Genomic DNA, 21,118 nt, shown 5'->3' on the forward strand with positions numbered 1-21,118 from the left:
CAAAATTTATATTGGTGTCAGTGGATTTCCTTTTGAACACAGTAGCAGTGTAATTGACCCACACACACCTCCAGTGTGCAGGCTATCTGGTTTGCTACTCTTCGTGGTGCCTTATAGACTGGTCCTTGATGTGTCTGCTCAACACCTGCACCTACCTGTCAACACTGTGTATCTAGTCAACACTGCTTTCTCTGTACATTCAGGACATTCTTACCAAATTACAAAATAAGTTGAATACGTTTTAAGTAATTCATTGAATGAACGGAGTTCAAATGAAATTGACCCCCAACACAGGTGAAGTCTGTGTTGTTAAAGTTGGCGCCGATAGAGATGACAGCTTCGCTTCTAGTCCTTAGGAAACTGCAAAAGCATTTCGCTACACTCGCAATAACATCTGCTAACCATGTGTATGTGACCAATAAAATGTGATTTGATTTGTCTGACGTCAAAGAAAGTATCATTGTGGTCTCTCATGGTGGGATTGGTTGTTGAAGTAGGGTGTGTATCGGTGCACATTTTATATTGGGTTGTGTTTAATGACTTTAATGTCTCCTCTGTTCTCTGGTGTTCAGGCAGAGACGTATGCTGTGGAGAAACTGGCCAGGCTGCTGCCCTGTAAGCATGAAGACCTACTGAACACTACACTGCGCCTGCTCCTCAACCTCTCCTTTGACACAGGCCTCCGCAGCCAGATGGTCCAGGCTGGACTCATCCCCAAACTCTCCTCACTGCTAGGTACACTACTCACTGACACAACTGTGTATGTGTGTACATGTGTGTAATGGCCAGCAGAACCAGAGCCAGCGAGGCTTACTCCTGAAACTAGATCCTGTGTGTGACTGGTGTGTTAGCTCGTCCAGGGGGTCATGTGGCACGGCTGGGAGCATCTGCAATGGGCCTTTTAAAAAATGTGCATAATTTTTAATGTGCATAATTAATATAATATATTTGTTAGAATAATACGCTGAGCCGCAGCATAAATGTTGTTTTTGCAGAATCTGTCCGGAAAGGCTAAGGGGTCTACAGGATTTTAACTTTATGAATGAGACATTCATGTAATGAATGTTCAAACATTTTCTATTCTTACTTGTCACTGTCTAAATTAGGGTTGCAAAGAGAGGGTATGTTACGCCCCAACCCGAGCACTCCGTTCTGCTACCTCTGGTCTCTTGGCCCTCCCACCCATATGGGAGGACAGCTCCCACTCGGCCCAGTCGAAGCTCTTCTCTGTCCTGGCACCACAAATGTTGGAACAAGCTTCCCCCTGAAGCTAGTCCCTGTTGAGTGACAACCTATGTCATTTTCTAGGTCATTGTTATCTATGCGCTGTTGAAAATGGTGGTTTACCGGAATTGACATGAGCTACCGAAGACAACTCTCATCTGGCTGTACCTGCTGAACGGGGCTTACAATATGTTTTATTTTGATTGTTAATTTTCACCTACAGTAATAGTTTTGATAGTTTTGCTTTAAACAGGGTCTATGGTCATTTTTAGTTATACAGGGTAAAGTTGATTTATCATTTTATAACGAGGACAGCAATCACTTTTGCGAAGGCGCACTGCATGGCCAAAGCGGGAGGAGAAAAGAAGCTCAAAAGAAGCTCACTCGTAATAACCATTCGATTTTCCCATGTGGGTGAAATCCAAACTTGTGCTATACACTGAACACCTGCTCTTTCCATGACCATAGACTGACCAGGTGAATGCTATGATTCCTTATTGATGTCACTTGTTAAATCTACTTCAATCAGTGTAGATGAAGGGGAGGAGACAAGTTAAAGAAGGATTTTTAAGCCTTAAGACAATTGAGACATGGATTGTGTGTGTGCCATTCAGAGGGTGAATGGGCAAGACAAAACATTGAAGTGCCTTTGACCAGGGTATGGTAGTAGGTGCCATCCGTACCAGTTTGTGTTAAGAACTGCAACGCTTCTGGGTTTTTCACGCCCAACAATTCATTGTGTGTATCAAGAATGGTCCACCACCCAAAGGACATCCAGCCAACATGACACAACTGTTGGAAGCATTGGGGTCAACATGGGCCAGCATCCCTGTTGAAAGCTTTCGACACCTTGTAGAGTCCATGTCTGACGAATTGAGGCTGTTCTGAGGGCCCTGAGGGGGGGGGGGGGTGCAACTCAATATTAGTTAGGTGTTCTTAATGTTTTGTACGCTCATTCATTGGCTATGTTATTACTAGCTCAAACACTTAATCTGCAAAAATGACAAGTTAATTAGTGGGTGATGATTTCAGAACCGAAGTGGAAGGGACGGAAAACAGGCTACATTTCCCCCTTTAATCTGATAGTGGTAGTGGGGTGGTAGATGCCTAGTCTTCTTTATTGCTCAGCTCAGGTGCCTACATAATGCATACACCATAGACATACATCACTTACACACACATACAAAATGTACACACGCACAGAAGTCAGCCCAGACAGATACAGTTCAGAGAGCCCCAGCTCATGAGTGCCATCAGCAGCAGATTTTCATTTTGAATGGAAAATGAATGTGTTTATGCAACAAATGTTAGTGTATCGCATCAAACCGATTCGCATCAATTCATTCTCTAAGGAAACCGAATTGTTTCAAACTAAACCGTAACTTCCTGTATCGTATCGGAGCCTGTTTATCTAGATGCATATAGAATCGACTTGAAAGGGAAAGATGCACATCCTTACTACACAGTGCATTCGGAAAGTATTCAGAGCCCTTGACTTTTCCAACATTTTGTTACCTTAGCCTCATTCTTAAATGGATTAAATAGTTTTTCCCCCTCATCAATCTACACACAATACCCCATAATGACAGCAAAAACAGGTTTTTAGAAATGTTTGCAAATGAAAAAACTGAGATGTAACATTTACGTAAGTGAGCCATGAAGTGCTTTGAAAGGCTGGTCATGGCTCACATCAACACCATCATGCTGAAAACCCTAGACCCACTCAAATTCGCATACCGCCCCAACAGATCCACAGATTACGCCATCTCTATTGCACTCCACCCTGCCCTTTCCCACCTGGACAAAAGGAATGCCTATGTGAGAATTCTGTTCATTGACTACAGCTCAGCGTTCAACACCATAGTACCCACAAAGGACCCTGGTACTAAACACCTCCCTCTGCAACTGGATCCTGGACATCCTGACGGTTCGCCCCCAGGTGGTAAGGGTAGGCAACAACACATCTGCCACGCTGATCCTCAACACTGGGGCCACTCAGGGGTGCATGCTTAGTCCCCTCCTGTACTCTCTGTTCACCCACGACTTTTGATTTTATTTTTTTTAACTTTAGTTTATTTAGTAAATATTTTCTTAACACTATTTCTTGAACTGCATTGTTGGTTAAGGACCTGTAAGTAAGCATTTCACGGTAAGGTTATATTTGGTGCATGTGACAAATACAATTTGATTTGATTCAGACCCTTTACTCAGTACTTTGTTGAAGCACCTTTGGCAGCGATTACAGCCTCAAGTCTTCTTGGGTTGGGTATGATGCTACAAGCTTGGCACACGTGTATTTGGGGAGTTGCTCCCATTCCTCTCTGCAGATCCTCTCAAGCTCTGTCACGTTGGATGGGGAGCGTTGCTGCATAGCTATTTTTAAGGTCTCTCCAGAGACGTTCGATCGGGTTCAAGTCCGGGCTCTGGCTGGGCCACTCAAGGACATTCAGGGACTTGTCCCGAAGAAACTCCTGCGTTGTCTTGGCTCTGTGCTTAGGGTCATTGTCCTTTTGGAAAGTGAACTTTCACCCCAGTCTGAGGTCCTGAGCGCTCTGGAGCAGGTTTTCATCAAGAATATCGCTGTACTTCGCTCCGTTTGTCTTTGCCTCGATCCTGACTAGTCTCCCAGTCCCTGCCGCTGACAAACATCCCCACAGCATGATGCTGCCACCACCATGCTTCTCCTTAGTGATGGTGCCAGGTTTCCTCCAGATGTGACGCTTGTTATTCAGTCCAAATAGTTCAATCTTGGTTTCATCAGACCAGAGAAATCTTATTTCTCATGGTCTAAGAGTATTTAGGTGCCTTTTGGGAAACTTCAAGTGGGCTGTCATATGCCTTTTACTGAGGGGCTTCTGTCTCACTACTCTACCATAAAGGCCTGATTAGTGGAGTGGTGCAGAGATGGTTGTGCTTCTGGAAGGTTCTCCCATCTCTACAGAGGAAATCTAGATCTCTATCAGAGTGACCATTGGGTTCTTGGTCACCTCCCTGACCAAGGCCGTTCTCCCCCGTTTGCTCAGTTTGGCTGGGCGGCCAGCTCTAGGAAGAGTCTTGGTGATTCCAAACTTCTTCCATTTAAGAATGAAGGAGGCCACTGTGTTCTTGGACCTTCAATGCAGCAGAAATGTTTTGGTGTTCTTCCCTAGATCTGTGCCTTGACACAATTCTGTCTCTGAGCTCTAAGGACAATTCCTTCGACCTCATGGCTTGGATTTTGCTCTGACCTTATATAGGGAGGTGTGTGCCTTTCCAAATGATGTCCAATCAATTGAATTTACCACAGGTGGACTCCAATCAAGTTGTTGAAACATCTTAAGGATGATCAATGGAAACATGATGTACCTGAGCTCAATTTCGCATCTCATAGCAAAGGGTCTGAATACTTATGTAAAATAAGTTTTTTTATTTTTAATGAATTTGCTAAAAAATAAAAAGCTTTCGCTTTGTCATTAGAATTATTTTTTTTAACCAATTTTAGAGTAAGGCTGTAATGTTACAAAATGTGGAAAAAGTCCAGGTGTCTGAATACATTCCCGAAGGCACTGTATATTAAAGTTAATCAAGTATAAATTACCTTATTACCTGTTGATTACCAAAATTACTGAAAGTTCCTGTAGAGTTTTGGTTGTTTTGCAACCCTTGTCCATATACATACTTAGGGGAGTGTACATATCATTGACTACAGCTCAGCTTTCAACACAATAGTGTCCTCAAAGCTTATCAATTAGCTAAGGACCCTGGGACTAAACACCTCCCTCTGCAACTGGATCCTGGACTTCCTGACGGGCCACTCCCAGGTGGTAAGGGTAGGTAACAACACATCCGCCACGCTGATCCGCAACACAGGGGCCCCTCAGGGGTGCGTGCTCAGCCCCTTCATGACTGCACGGCCAGGCACGACTCCAACACCATTAAATTTGCCGATGACACAACAGTGGTAGGCCTGATCACCGACAACAACGGGACAGCCAATAGGGAGGAGGTCAGAGACCTGGCTGTGTGGTGCCTTGACAACAACCACTCCCTCAACGTGATCAAGACAAAGGAGATGATTGTGGACTACAGGAAAAAGAGGACCAAGCACGCCCCCATTCTCATCAACGGGGCTGCTGTGGAGCAGGTTGAGAGCTTCAAGTTCCTTGGTATCCACTTCACCAACAAACTAACATGGTCCAAGCACACCAAGACAGTTGTGAAGAGGGCACGACAAACCTATTCCCCCTCAGGAGACTGAAAAGATTTGGCATGGGTCCTCAGATCCTCAAAATGTTCTACAGCTGCACCATCGAGAGCATCCTGACTGGTTGCATCACTGCCTGGTATGGCAACTGCTCGGCCTCCGAACGCAAGGCGCTACAGAGGGTAGAGCGTACGGCCAAGCTTCCTGCCATCCAGGACCTCTATACCAGGCAGTGTCAGAGGAAGGCCCTAAAAATGGTCAAAGACTCCAGCCACCCTAGTCATAGACTGTTCTCTCTGCTACCGCATGGCAAGCGGTACCGGAGCGCCAAGTCTAGGTCCAAGAGGCTTCTAGTCCCAAGCCATTAGAACATCTAGTCAAATGGCTATCCAGACTATTTGTATTACCCCCCCCCCCCCCCACTACACACCACTACACACCCCTGTCACTCTCTGTTGTCATCTATGCATAGTCACTTTAACAACTCTACCTACATGTACTTACTACCTCAACTAACCGGTGCCCCCGCATATTGACTGTACCAGTACCCCCTTTATATATTGTTATTTTTTTACTGCTGCACTTTAATTACTTGTTACTTTTATCTCTTATTCTTATCTGTATTTTTGGGGGAAATGCACTGTTGGTTAGGGGCTCGTAAGTAAGCATTTGACCTGTTGTATTCGGCGCATGTGACTAATACAATTTGATATAATTTAGATCTTGTTCCGTTGTGTTCGCTTGTAAGATTCACTCTCTACAATTTCTCTTAAACGTTGGGCTACTGTTTCACAGTATGTGTTTGGGGTGTAAAGGAAATGCAAACTTTGCGAGGTGGAATTGAGGTACAGTAAAGGTATTATAGGTGCAATGCTTAACAATCTGAAAGGGATGCACCATGAGACCCAAACCATTGCTGGCAGCAGTGCAGCTGCATAGTGAGTTCACTTGGAATTTAAAATAAAGAACATTTCTCTCACGGAAACCCCCCCAAAAATGGCAGTTTAAAGTTAAGAATCTTTTCCCATTTGTCACATCCCTAGTATGTGTGTGGGTGTTCAGTATGTGTGTCAGTGTGGTTTTCAAACTGCGTAGATTTGAAGTCCTCTTAATCATCCTATTGGCTCTGTCCTGTTTTCTGTGTAGAAGTACTGTCCAGAGATATCCCTCTTCTCTCCAGAGAGTACCACATTTTACTCCCAATTTACTCCAGAATCATTCCATTTGGACAATTTCACAATGGACCTTTTCTTAGAAGCCATTTGATGTGCATTATGGGTTTTCTCTTTGAAGACTGAACCAGTACTCTCATTTACTCAGTAAATTGCACTAACAACAGAATAGTATACTGTCCACAGACCTGCCCCAGGCGCCACTAATGCATGGTGGTATGATTTTATGAAGGTTGGGTGGTTTTAAATCAGAGCAGGGTGTAATTGAAGTTTAGCTCTCTCACTAACTGCCCCTGAACACTCAAGTTAATTGTTAATGGCTCTCCGCTCTTTTTTCAGTGGGGTTCTAGTGGTGTTTAGAACATTTAATGGGGTCTCTCTCCTTCCCCATAAAGGATCCTCCATGTTCCTACCAGTGCAGTGAGGGACTTTTCCAGATCAGGAGGGGGGGAGAGAGAGAGAGCGGGAGAGAGCTCATGTGAGGCAACAAGTGTGTGAGCGTTTGTGTTAAGGTATAGGTTGAGGGCTCCACTAATGAGAAGCACGTGTGGGCCAATCGCAGCACTGCAAGGGCCTGAGCAGTGTATCTTTAACTTATTAAAGGCAGTAAAATTGATGCTTCCTCCTGTTTTCCCAATTAAACCTCCAAGCCATTTCTTTTCTCTTGTTTCCAGGGGTTCAGTGAGCACATCTGGTACCAGTAGGCTGCCACTGTATGTGATAAGGCTGCTTGACCTGCATGGTCACTGACCACGGGTTAGGTTGGGACTAGTTAGAACTGGACTGGGTCGGTCTGGTCTGTTAGATCTGTGGTCCTTCATCGCCCTAGTTATTACCCAGTGTGGTCGGTCACTGCAGTCACTCTCCCTCTAGAAACTAGTGTTCATGAAACAAGGTCCTAGGCCCTCAGACTCCTAACCCCATGATGTTGGTGAGCTGCCTCTCTGGAGCGTCGTGCAGTCACCCTGCAGTGGTTTGGGTCAAACTCATAAACACTCAGAGAGCTGCCTGACAGATTAGCACTGAATCATAGAGCCATGTTCTTTAGACTGCTGTAAAATAACCTCTTATAAACCTGCAATAAGAAAATGTGTTCATTGTCTTTAAATGACTAGATTTGCTTCTAAACCATATCATCCTAGAGAGGTGGTTTTAATCTGTATTGTAATGGACATACTGTATGTTGTGCACTAGCCTCGTCCAAGACTTTTGGACATTTGAATCTCCATGAAGCAGAAAGTAAGTACAGCTCCTCATTCATTCATCCATTTACCCCTCTCTGTGCTTCTCTTCTCTCTGTTTATGTTTCAGCTGACGAGAGCCAGAGACAGCTGTGTATGTGCATTCTGTACCACATCAGTGTGGACGACAGATTCAAGTCCATGTTTGCCTACACGGACTGCATACCACAGGTAAGACTGGGTAGTGTATACTCAAGGGTCTGGGGCTGGGGCCACAGACCAGACAGCATTAGCATCGAGGCTAACAGCCTTGGAATTATGCATGAGAAAAAGGGGTGTAGCGAGGGAAGGGTGGAGGGATAGAAAGGGATGGAGAGGGTGGGAGAAATGGAGAGAGCGGAAGGAATAGAGAGCAGGAGGAATGGATAGAGTGGTAGGAGTAGGGGGTTGGTATGCTACATTTGAACCCAAATCGCCAAAGGGCTTCTGCTCAGCCTTCAGTCTCACTGATGACAGCTCCATGTTTTTTTTATTTCTTTCCACTTATTGGAGCGCTGGAGAAAGCCTTGCATCATTCATCTAACCAGCCCTCAGTGAAAAAGGACTCTCCATCTTCTCTATAGTATAGGCCTATTTGGTGTACGTAGATTGCACTAATAGGGAATATCTAGATTTTAAGTGTACATGATGTTAGTGATGTCGGGATGAAACTGATGTCATATTGATTGGGTGAAATCTGATTGCCTCTGTCTTTCATCGTTGGTAGATTAGTTAAATGCTTATTCTGTTTGTCTTGTGAGATTGGGTGTAAATGGGGGCCAGATGCTCATAAACAGAGTTGTTTGTTTAGTGGGTCATGTCGCCAGTAGATCTGCCCCGCAGGGTCAGAGTGTCAGAGGGGATGTTGGGTAACAGCATGACTGGAAAGTGGCTTTTGACCCCAGGCCCCCTCTCTCGGTCTCTCTCGGTTTCTAGGGATGGTCCTTTAGCTAGCGCTGGGCAGTTTACAGTATTTTACTATATATGGGTATTGATGTACAGACCGGTTTGGATTTTTACTTTACCTTCTATAATGGTAAATCAGTGTTTGGTTTGTTAAATATGATATGCAACTTTGACGCATGTAATGTAAACACCGTTTTTTGTTTACTCCTCTGTTTTCTACTTGAGTTGTTTTTCTCCCTCCTGCTGCATGCCACTTCCCACATCAAGCCCTGCCCCCCTGTCACTCAAGAGAGCAGTTGCTTGACCACAAACTCAACGAGTACTTTCTTGCTGTTCGCTCTGCAGTCTGCATGGTCAGATAGATGCAACAAGATGTCGGTGACATGCTGCTTTCCCCAAGCATTCTATAATGACACTATTAGTTTGTGTATCTTACTGTCTGCAAACAACTTTCTTAGCAAAGTTGTGACTAAAATAAATATTGTTAGCCGCTAATCGCTAGCTAGTAGACCAGACCGGGTTTTGCGGTTTGGGAAGTCAATGAGAGAAGTGAAACATTCTTCCTTAGTTGTTAACTAAAAAATAATAATCAGAACCTAGATTCGAGCAAAGTCTTAAGTAGTTGAACATGTTATTACTCTAGCCTCGTGAATGTGACAAACTGACACGTTTTCATTTCTGTCAAAAACAACTTTATATCTAAGGAATATCTTTGATTTGACGGCCTGCACATCCGCAGTTTGCCGCAGCGAGGCGAATGTTAGACCCAATGACGTATTTTTGTGCATGAGCTTAGCTAGCCAACGTCACCATGACATCGCCTACAAGTGTGATCAGGGATTTCTATTGGAGAAGCAGTTTCTGCCTATCTTCAAACTGTACCGTCTTTAATGTTTGCTAGCTACATGAGGTAAGAATACATGTCACTTCTAATGAAGTGTCACCTGGGAAAACTGACCAGCACTTTTGGTTCCTACCCAATAATTCTTTCCTGGCTTATTCATTTGCTGTCATGTCAAACATCAATATATTCAAGGTGCTGCCCACTATATTCCATCTATAGAATTTTACCCATATCATGCAGCCCTGCCGGTCACTTTGTGGAAATAATAACAAAAGTGCAGGAAATGCAGCAATGTATGAAAATACTGATAATCATTTTTGTTTGAAGTTGAATTGAACACTACAACAATTAGAATGGAGAAAGCCCCATCAAAATCACTTATCATGTATGTGTTGCCACCCTAGGGTCATGCACTACACAAAGGCTACCTCTGCTCTGTCCCTGCCCTTTGGCCAGCTCAACCTTTTCCTCTCTGCCTCCCCTACTCCTTTACTTTCTGCCCTTCTCCTCTCTGCCCCTGGGCCTGGGGCAAGACCTGACCCAATCCTTTCCCCTTCTCCACTTCTGGTGTGGTCAGCTCTGGGCTGGGAGGGAGAGGCCGGACATGGGGTTATGAGGGAGAGGAAGGGGCTTTAGGGGCAAAGGGGTGGAAGGAAGGAAGGAGTGGAGGCTGGAGGGGAGTGATGGAGGTTCTGCTGTGCTGTGTAGTGTGGCGCTAAGCCTCCTCTGGCTATGCTGTGGTAAATAAGCAGAGGCAGGTGCCAGACAGTCTAGACGGGGCTGATTTGGGGTCCAGGGCCCCTGGTATGTGATACCCAATGCGAGGTGTGTGTGTGTGTGTGTGTGTGTGTGTGTTAGTAGGATTGCACACTACTGACTCCTCACAGGGAGCGGACCTGCAGTGCCCCTGCTTAAAGCCTTTCCTGTTTAATGTTAAATCAGAGCAAGAGTGCTGGGAGACTGGGCAGGGAAAGAGGGGGAGCAGAGGGCAAGGGCTGGGGGCAACTCCTTTTTGGACCGGCACCTCTCTCTGTAGTTGACTTCCATGGTGTTAACTGGTGGCCTAGCCCCCTCTTCTGCTCCCCTCATCACGTCTCCCCCATCACCGCCCCCTTCCACACACGTACACACACATCCAACATCATCATCACTAAGGACCTGAAGCTTACTGTCTTTTGACATAATTGAAGGAGACTGTAGGATGCTCTATATGACTCAGAGGCCTTTGGATTGTGGAGGAATGGACAAATTGCAAGCAGGCATGGAATGTCCTCTCTTTCCATCTCCCTCTGTCCACCTCTCTTCTCCATCTGTTTGCAAGCCCTCTCAGTAGTCCCCTGCAGGGTCTTGGCACAGACCTGATTAGACAGAAATGACTGTACCTATACTCTCTACTTATCTGCTCACTTCACAAAAGGCCTTCCTGTTTCTGTACTCTGTGGTTAACCCAGTGTGTGTCACCATGGCGACCCACTAAATGACTGTATGGACGATATGTAGACCCGTGTCATCAACATGGTGATGTCATTCATCTATTCAGCCAATGATGTCACCAAGCATGCATCCATCCTCAAATAGAGAGAAAGGTTTGGGAACAGAGACACCCACAAGACACTGACTGACTTCTGGCCAGCTATAATGATTGATGATGAATTGGTATTGATGAATTGATTGATTTATGTATTATTTGATTGCTTGACAGTTGATGAAGATGCTGTTTGATTGTGGTGAGAGCCCCATGGACCCTGAGCTAATCTCCTTCTGCATCAACCTGGCTGCCAACAAGAGGAATGCACAGGTCATCTGTGAAGGTAAAAACACACACACACACACACACACACACACACACACACACACACACACACACACACACACACACACACACACACACACACACTTCTAATCCTGTTTTTCCATCCCTAGGTAATGGTCTGAAGATGTTGATGAAGAGGGGTCTGAAGCTAAAGGATGTTCTGACCATGAAGATGATCAGGAACGTTTCTCAACACGACGGACCCACCAAGAACCTCTTCATAGTGCGTACTAAACTAACTCACACTCGGTCTTTAACACTGATGAGCTTAATCGTGCTCAGTATAGATATAGGCCAGGGACGGGCAACTGTCGCCTGGGGGCCCCCCTTTTGTAGGCCTGCGGATCATAATATATATATTTTTGGAACTCAGTCATGGTTCTTGCTGTTACGAGTTAGAATAGTAGAATACACAATGTGCCAATTTCGAAACGTGTTATTGCTGCAGCAGTTTTTCTCTTATGTCAGTCACTGACAGACACTTAATTATCACTAAAATCTGCAAACATTTCTCCCCACCCCATTGCAAAATGAGTAGAATTGCATGAAATGAGTTATAACATTGCAACATTTTCTCTACGCCCCGTGGCAAAATGTGTAAAATAGCAGGAAATTAACTCTAAAACGTACATTTGTTCTCTCCGCTGTCAAGAGGGCCACTAAAATGTCTTACTCGCAAGGTGGGGTGGAAAGGGGTCGGGGGGGGGGGGGGGGGGGGGGGGGGGGGCAAAAGGCTAGGGCCGGCTCTGACTGCATGGATGTGGATGTGCAGACCCATGAGCCACTGCTGCCGCTCGTGAGGAGTTCAGTTTTTTTGTAGCTCCCATCCCTGATATAGGCAGATAAGGCTAGACAGGTTAACATCTGTGTTCTTATAATAGTATCACTGAATCCATTATCTCTCATGGACAGATGCACATAATATGGTAATAGAGACTCAACAGACTGTGGGATGCAAGACTAACAATGAACTTTGTTCCAGTACGGTGATTTTTCCGTCACTGATCATTTGGATAAATAACGATTTCGCAGGTGCTCGCATCTTTCAAATTTCGAAAGGGGAGGGGACATTTGGCCCTGCTTGAAACTTTCAGAGAGTTTCCCTCAGGGTGAAGACTTTGCAAGTCGCATTAGTCTCCTCCCAGAACTTATTGAGCATCGGACACAATTACGCAAGATTTTAGTTCTGGGTTTTGTAGATTACTGACTCCATATCTATGCTTGTTCTTATACTAGTAGCTGAATCCATAGCTAGGCTCTATCTACCCCATACAGGGTCGCCTGATATGAAAATGGGGTTGCGGAAGAATTTCAAAAACCCTGGTAAAAATAATACCATAAAAAAATATTATATCGTCTTTGTCTCTCAATCATTGTAATGTTGGTGACCTTAAAAATCGAAATGAAAATTATTAAAATCAAAAAGTTACATTTCAACCAGAGAGCGCCCTTAAATTGCGGTAAAGGGCCGTACTTGACCGTTGCACTTTAATCATTCCCACAGTGAATGGCTAAGCTCGCTACGCTATGAAACCACAAGCTATTGCAGAGACTTTGATATTACCAGACACAATTGATATGGTGAGAACAATGTGTGTGGAGGCTAATGCACAGAAACTCACATCAATACTTTTGTCAGATAACACCGTGAAACTAAGAATTGATGCTATAACTAGCAATCAAGAGGAAACCGACTGAACGACTCAAAAACTTGTTAGCTGTGAGGACCGAGATGCATTGATTTTTGTTCGCTACCTGTTGGGAGATGCTATTCACGAGGACATATTGTTCTGTTCTCACAATTCCCAAGCGTGAAACGGCACAGGCGATGTTCAGTTTGCTCCGTGGCTATATTGATACAGATTCCATGGGATCAAATGGTGGGCTTTTGCACCGATGGGACGATGGGCAGGCCTCTACACTCTAGTTATGAATGTGTTTCACTGGCAGCTGAGGTTAATCCCTCTGCCGTATGGACGCATTGTATGATACACCGAGAGCAACTGATGGTAAAAAAGCTGAGCACAGAACTCGGAGATATGCGGCAGGTAACTTTGATTGCAAACTACATTGCGCATGCCTGTACACACAACTATGTGGAGATATGGGGTCAGAGCATGACAATGTTATATTTCACATCTAGGCTTGGTTGTTATCGAGGGGGAGTGTTGGAAAGATTTTTCAAATTGAGAGAGGAACTGTTGTCATTTGCAATGGATGTAAAAAAAAAAAAAATTTTAATTTAAAAAAGACTGACTTTCTGAGTAATGAAAAGAAAATGTGTCTCCTTGCCTATTTAACAGACATATTTGGGAAACTGAACGCAAGCATGCAGGGGAAATACACCAAAAATATTCAGATAAGTGACCGAATCAGCAAAATCTGTTTGACTGTGATCTTGGCTCAGTTGACATGCCGGTAAGGGAAATCGAACAGCTGATCGAGCTGTCAAGTGACCGAATGCTGCAGACAATGCATTCATGGGTCACAATGAAGGAATTTTGGTTCATAACTCAAAAGGGAATACTGTTCCGTCTCCCGCCGAGCATTAAAACTCGTGGTATACTGATTCAGTGCTCTCGTCTGCATTAAAAACAAATATCGATCCAGGTTGGGTGTGACCGGAGAGATGAGGTGCGCACTGTCGACCACGGCCCCTGACTTTGAGAAGCTCTGACGTGCAGCCAGCACACCCATCTCATTAGTGGTGGTGAGATAAGATAAAGATGTCATAGCCCCACTTTAAAAAAGTAAACATTGGCTGTTAATTCCATTATTTTTCACTTGGTTGGGGTCGTGAGAATTTTATATCAAAATGGGGTCGTGGGCCAAAAATGTTTGGGAATCCCTGACCTCTGTCTCTATGGTAACTGACCTCCCTCTGATTCCCCCCCCCCCCCCAGGACTACGTAGGTGACTTGGCTGCTCAGACGGGAGTGGAGGAGAGGGAAGAGTATGTGATTGAGTGTCTGGGGACCCTGGCTAACCTCACCATCCCTGACCTGGACTGGGAACTGGTGCTGAAAGAGTACAACCTGGTGCCCTTCCTCAAAGACCGCCTCAAACCAGGTAGGCTCAGAAACCGCCTCAAAGGGGGTGATTGTGGGGTGGCAGGTAGCCTAGTGGTTAGAGTGTTGGACTAGTAATCGAAAGGTTGCAAGCTTGAATCCCCGAGCTGACAAGGTAAACATCTGTTGTTCTGTCCCTGAACAAGGCAGTTAACCCACTGTTCCTAGGCCGTCATTGAAAATAAGAATTTGTTCTTAACTGACTTGCCTAATTAAATATAGGTTAAATAAAGGTTAAAAAAAAAGACCTCCTCAAACCAGGTAGGCCTCAAAGACCGCCTCAAACCAGGCAGTGAGGGAGGGAGAGTGAAAAAAGGGGGGAAGGAGGACAGGTGCTACAACTTGAAGAACTTGAGACAAGCAAATACTGTACGGCCATTCCACAAGTTTTCAATTTGAAATAATTCTATCCCATGGCTTTCTCCAACCCCTAACCCATAACCTTCATCACTCTATCAGTATCACTGACTGATCCTACATCATTGAATGATGTCAGCGATCTCACACACACACACAAAGTGATCACACACAGTGACTTTTCCCTTCTCAGCTTTGATCTCTGTGACCTCTGCCCCCCCACCAGGCTCGGCAGAGGATGACCTGATCCTAGAGGTGATAATCATGATAGGGACGGTGTCCATGGACGACTCCTGTGCTGCCATGATGGCCAAGTCTGGCATCATCTCTGCCCTCATCGAGCTGCTCAACTGTAGGTAGTAGATAGGGCCCAGGCCTGCACATGCTAGAAGGAGGGTTATCCTACTAAAATGCCTGCAAGTTATGATCAAACTGACATGCTATGTGAACTACAATATGAGGAGTAATGATGAAATGGAGTGAAATGTATGATACAACATACAGTACATCGACTTGTATTAGCTTGCTGGTTGAGGGATTGTATTTATATACAGTCTTTCTGTGGACATAGCCCAACAGGAGGACGATGAGTTTGTGTGTCAGTCTGTTTCACCTCTCTCTGCCTGTAGCCCAACAGGAGGACGATGAGTTTGTGTGTCAGTCTGTTTCACCTCTCTCTGCCTGTAGCCCAACAGGAGGACGATGAGTTTGTGTGTCAGTCTGTTTCACCTCTCTCTGCCTGTAGCCCAACAGGAGGACGATGAGTTTGTGTGTCAGTCTGTTTCACCTCTCTCTGCCTGTAGCCCAACAGGAGGACGATGAGTTTGTGTGTCAGTCTGTTTCACCTCTCTCTGCCTGTAGCCCAACAGGAGGACGATGAGTTTGTGTGTCAGATCGTCTATGTGTTCTACCAGATGGTGTTCCACCAAGCCACCAGGGATGTCATCATTAAGGACACACGTATCCTCCCTCTTACAACCATAAACCTCAATACAGTTCAAGTCGGAAGTTTACATACACTTAGGTTGGAGTCATTAAAACTCGTTTTTCAACCACTCCACACATTTCTTGTTAACAAACTATAGTTTTGGCAAGTCGGTTAGGACATCTACTTTGTGCATGACACAAGTAATTTTTCCAACAATTGTTTACAGACAGATTATTTCACTTATAATTAATTGTATCACAATTTCAGTGGATCAGAAGTTGACATACACTAAGTTGACTGTGTCTTTAAACAGCTTGGGGAATTCCAGAAAATTATGTCATGGCTTTAGAAGCTTCTGATAGGATAATTGACATAATTTGAGTCAATTGGAGGTGTACCTGTGGATGTATTTCAAGGCCTACCTTCAAACTCAGTGCCTCTTTGACATCATGTGGAAATCAAAAGAAAATCAGCCAAGACCTCAAATAAAATTGCAGACCTCCACAAGTCTGGTTCATCCTTGGGAGCAATTTTCAAATGCCTGAAGGTATCACGTTCATCTGTACAAACAATAGTACGCAAGTATAAACACCATGGGACCATGCAGCCGTCATACCGCTCAGGAAGGAGACGCGTTCTGTCTCCTAGAGATAAACGTACTTTGGTGCGAAAAGTGCAAATCAATCCCAAAACAACAGCAAAGGACCTTGTGAAGATGCTGGAGGAAACAGGTACAAAAGTATCTATATCCACAGTAAAATGAGTCCTATATCGACATAACCTGAAAGGTCGCTGAGCAAGGAAGAAGCCACTGCTCCAAAACCACCATAAAAAAGCCAGACTATGGTTTGCAACTGCACATGGGGACAAAGATGGTATTTTTTGGAGAAATGTCCTCTGGTCTGATGAAACAAAAACAGAACTGTTTGGCCATAATAACCATCGTTATGTTTGGAGGAAAAATGGGGATGCTTGCAAGCCAAAGAACACCATCCCAACCGTGAAGCACGGGGGTGGTTTGCTGCAGGAGAGACTGGTGCACTTCACAAAATAGATGGCATCATGAGGTAGGAAAATGATGTGGATATATTGAAGCAACATCTCAAGACAACAGTCAGGAAGTTTAAGCTTCCAAAGTTGTGGCAAAATAGCTTAAGGACAACAACGTCAAGGTATTGGAGTTGCCATCACAAGGCCCTGACCTCAATCCTATAGAACATTTGTGGGCAGAACTGAAAAAACATGTGCGAGCAAAGATGCCTACAAACCTGACTCAGTTACACCAGCTCTGTCAGGAGGAATGGGCCAAAATTCACCCAACTTATTGTGGGAAGCTTGTGGAAGGCTACCCAAAACGTTTGACCCAAGTTAAACAATTTAAAGGCAATGCTACCAGATACTAATTGAGTGTATGTAAACTTCTGACCCATTGGGAATGTGATGAAAGAAATAAAAGCTGAAATAAATCATTCTCGCTACTATTATTATGACATTACACATTCTTAAAATAAAGTGAGGATCCTAACTGACCTAAAACAGGGAATTTTTACTAGGATTAAATGTCAGGAATTGTGAAAAACTGAGTGTAAATGTATTTGACTAAGGTGTATGTAAATCTCCGACTTGAACTGTATATACCTCAGGATACATAAATATATCTACTGTAATTTTACATCAATTTATCCCAGTTCATCTCAATATACTGTATCTCAATATCCCTGTTAACCTCAATTATCAGGCATTAAATTACAAATAGCTAGCAGAAATACTGTATTTGATAGATGTTTTCATTTTTTGGGAGAATATTAGAGGGGTCTCTACCAAGTGTTCTGCCTTGGGTGAGTTATTCTGCTTTACCATATCTCTCTCTCATCACAGGAAATGTAATAGTTGTTTGTTTGGCCACAGGGCAACTGTCTCGTGTCTGCTTCCTATAAATTAAAGAGCAAAAGCATTATTTCCTCTCTCTCGTTTCTTTCTCCCTCAAATACCATACCGTAACTGTGATCTTGATTTAAAGAGACACTATTGAATGATCTGTTTGAGTAGAAGGAACAGCAAAATGATCCCCCCGAAAAGTGTAGAATGCATCCCTCCCTTTCTGTTGTCCTCTCCTTGACTCACTCTCTCCAGAGGCTCCCGCCTACCTCATTGACCTGATGCACGACAAGAACGCAGAGATACGCAAAGTCTGTGACAACACACTGGACATCATCGCTGTAAGTATCTATATATCTGTTTGGTAAAAACGTATGCAGTAAGCAATTGTGATTGTTCCCCATCATTTTGTTAATTTTTGTAGAACACTTCCCCTATTCTGATTATCAGCTGTTGTCAAACACACGTGTCAAAAGACAATTCTCTCCTCAAGTGTGCAGTGAATTTTATTAGATGAAAAGCCGAAATGAGTATGTACAGTTGAAGTCGGGAGTTTACATACACCTTAGCCAAATACATTTAAACTCATTTTTTCAATATTCCTGACATTTAATCAGAGCATTATTTATTTCATAATATTCCCAATGGGTCAGAAGTTTACATGCACTCAATTAGTATTTGGTAGCATTGCCTTTAAATTGTTTAACTTGGGTCGAACGTTTTGGGTTGCCTTCCACAAGCTTCCCATAATAAGTTGGGTGAATTTTGGCCCATTCCTCCTGACAGAGCTGGTGTAACTGAGTCAGGTTTGTAGGCCCTCCTGGCTCGCACACACTTTTTCAGTTCTGCCCACAAATGTTCTATAGGATTGAGGTCAGGGCTTTGAGATGGCCGCTCCAATACCTTGACTTGGTTGTCCTTAAGCCATTTTGCCACAACTTTGGAAGTATGCTTGGGGTCGTTGTCCATTTGGAAGACTCATTTGTGACCAAGCTTTAACTTCCTGACTGATGTCTTGAGATGTTGCTTCAATATATATCCACATAATTTTCCTTTCCTCATAATTCCATCTATTTTGTGAAGTGCACCAGTCCCTCCTGCAGCAAACCACCCCACAACATGATGCTGCCACCCCCGTGCTTCACGGTTGGGATGGTGTTCTTTGGCTTGCAAGCCTCCCCATTTTTCCTCCAAACATAGCGATGGTCATTATGGACAAACAGTTCTATTTTTGTTTCATCAGACCAGAGGACATTTCTCTAAAAAGTACGATCTTTGTCCCCATGTGCAGTTGCAAACTGTAGTCTGGCTTTTTTATGGCGGTTTTGGAGCAGTGGCTTCATCCTTTCTGAGCGGCCTTTCGGGTTATGTCGATATAGGACTCGTTTTACTGTGGATATAGATACTTTCGTACCTGTTTCCTCCAGCATCTTCACACGGTCCTTTGCTGCTGTTCTGGTTTGCACTTTTCGCACCAAAGTACATTAATCTATAGGAGACAGAACACATCTCCTTCCTGAGCGGTATGACGGCTGCGTGGTCCCATGGTGTTTATACTTGCGTACTATTGTTTGTACAGATGAACGTGGTACCTTCAGGCGTTTGGAAATTGCTCCCAAGGATGAACCAGACTTGTTGAGGTCTACAAATGTATTTTCTGAGGTCTTGGCTAATTTCTTTTGATTTCCCCATGATGTCAAACAAAGAGGCACTGAGTTTGAAGGTAGGCCTTGAAATACATCCACAGGTACACCTCCAATTGACTGAAATTGTGTAAATTATTCTATCAGAAGCTTCTAAATCCATTACATAATTTTCTGGAATTTTCCAAGCTGTTTAAAGACACAGTCAACTTAGTGTATGTAAACTTCTGACCCACTGGAATTGTGATACAGTGAATTAATCTGTCTGTAAACAATTGTTGGAAAAAGTACTTGTGTCATGCACAAAGTAGATGTCCTAACCAACTTGCCAAAACTATAGTTTGTTAACAAGAAATTTGTGGAGTGGTTGAAAAACGAGTTTTAATGACTCCAACCTAAGTGTATGTAAACTTCCAACTTCAACTCTAATCCTGGCCTTTAAAGCATGCTACATTTTAGAAATTTCACATAATATTGAACATATTTTCGCATACTCAAGACTACTATTTAGAACATAAGTATGGTTTTTCTGACATTTTCTTCCCATTAATTTCTAACTGAAACTGGCCAGAATTCTGGTTTTCCAGATTTTCTATGTCGTCCTGATCCATCCCTGTTTAATGCAGGCCAGGAAAAAACTGTTTTCTAGCCAGGAAAAACTCCAGATAATGGCATAATCAACAATGTACTTGCAAAGACGCATTACTTATCTCTCTAATTGTAACATTTAGATTGAATGGACTGGTACATTCAATTGCTGTGTGGTTATGTCCCAGTCATGGTGTGATCTGTCACAGGCCTGAGATCAGTGTAATTAGCTATAGATTACAGCCGGGTTGTGGAGCTGGTAGTGGGGGAGAGGAAGTGTTTCATTGAAATTATCAGTGAGAACTATTAAGATGTGAACCACATGAAAGACCAGGACAGGCTCTGGAGAGTGTCGTAACAGGACGCGGTAGGTGAGCAAAAAAGCAGACCCTACGCACACACAATCATTAGTATTCAGAGCTGCAGGCTACCTTAGCAGAGCTGCAGGCTACCTTACCTTATTGTACGTTCTTGAATGTTTCCCCTTTGATCATTGTGTCCACACACACACCCCACAGAGAGAGAGAAATCTACGTATAGATGGTTCTACTAGGTCAGACAGAAGGGTAATTCATGAGGATAATTCTTAGATTCAAGTTTTCTCTGAGGAGGAACATTGGAAATGCCATGAGTACTGTTTTATATCGGCTGGCTCCTTCCCTCTGAGACGTCATTAGCTCAGCTCTCTCGTTATGATGGATTAAGCTTCATATAAAACCCTTACTACAGACTAATGGTCCAGGGGAAGTCAGCCGTGTAGTCATTAAGCCGCTTTAGACGTGATAAATCTGCAGCTTGACAAAAAGTGTCACTGCCACTTTGGGGACGGAGAGCGGCCCTGCGATGTGACAATGGGTCTGTTTGAGGCCTGGGCCTTGGGTGGCTGTCAGTGCCCAGGGGGCTCTGCTTTGCATCTGGATGATTAATTTGCAGGGCCTGGCCGAGTGGAGCACAGCGGCTCAAAGAGGGTCTTTCTCCCAAATGGCCCACGCAGAGAAAGGAAAACAGAATCTGTGTTCCTCCTCAGCCTTCCTCGGCCAAGCTCTACACACACACACACACACAGCCCCATCGCAGTCCCATCCATCTCACCACGCCAGGTTTTTATTAGTAACAGCATCAGTAGGGTGCGGGCACACAGAGCAGTGCATTGTGGGATGCTGTAGTAGTCTGTGGAGGATCTGGCCCTCCCTGCTGAGATGGACCAATATGGCGGTCAGTGGTCCGGCTGGTCCCCCAGCCCTAGCTGACTCCCTGCCAGCCACTCTTCTACAGCCAATTACACTTTCAGTTC

The 21,118-nt window shown here is 44.2% G+C and overlaps 1 protein-coding gene across 1 annotated transcript in view; it reads left to right on the top strand.

Annotated features, from left to right (window-relative positions):
- The window catches only part of LOC129855555 (kinesin-associated protein 3-like), a 47,342-nt gene that overhangs the window by 20,209 nt on the left and 6,015 nt on the right, over window positions 1-21,118 (top strand). Inside the window, exons 10-17 of the mRNA XM_055923342.1 lie at window positions 573-735; window positions 7,891-7,991; window positions 11,252-11,360; window positions 11,473-11,585; window positions 14,266-14,431; window positions 15,014-15,139; window positions 15,649-15,747; window positions 17,849-17,934. Of these exons, the coding sequence (XP_055779317.1) occupies window positions 573-735; window positions 7,891-7,991; window positions 11,252-11,360; window positions 11,473-11,585; window positions 14,266-14,431; window positions 15,014-15,139; window positions 15,649-15,747; window positions 17,849-17,934 (963 nt within the window). The remainder of the gene's footprint in view (window positions 1-572; window positions 736-7,890; window positions 7,992-11,251; window positions 11,361-11,472; window positions 11,586-14,265; window positions 14,432-15,013; window positions 15,140-15,648; window positions 15,748-17,848; window positions 17,935-21,118) is intronic.

This window comes from Salvelinus fontinalis, chromosome 5 (genome assembly GCF_029448725.1).
Source record: "Salvelinus fontinalis isolate EN_2023a chromosome 5, ASM2944872v1, whole genome shotgun sequence".
Classification (NCBI taxonomy): Eukaryota; Metazoa; Chordata; class Actinopteri; order Salmoniformes; family Salmonidae; genus Salvelinus; species Salvelinus fontinalis.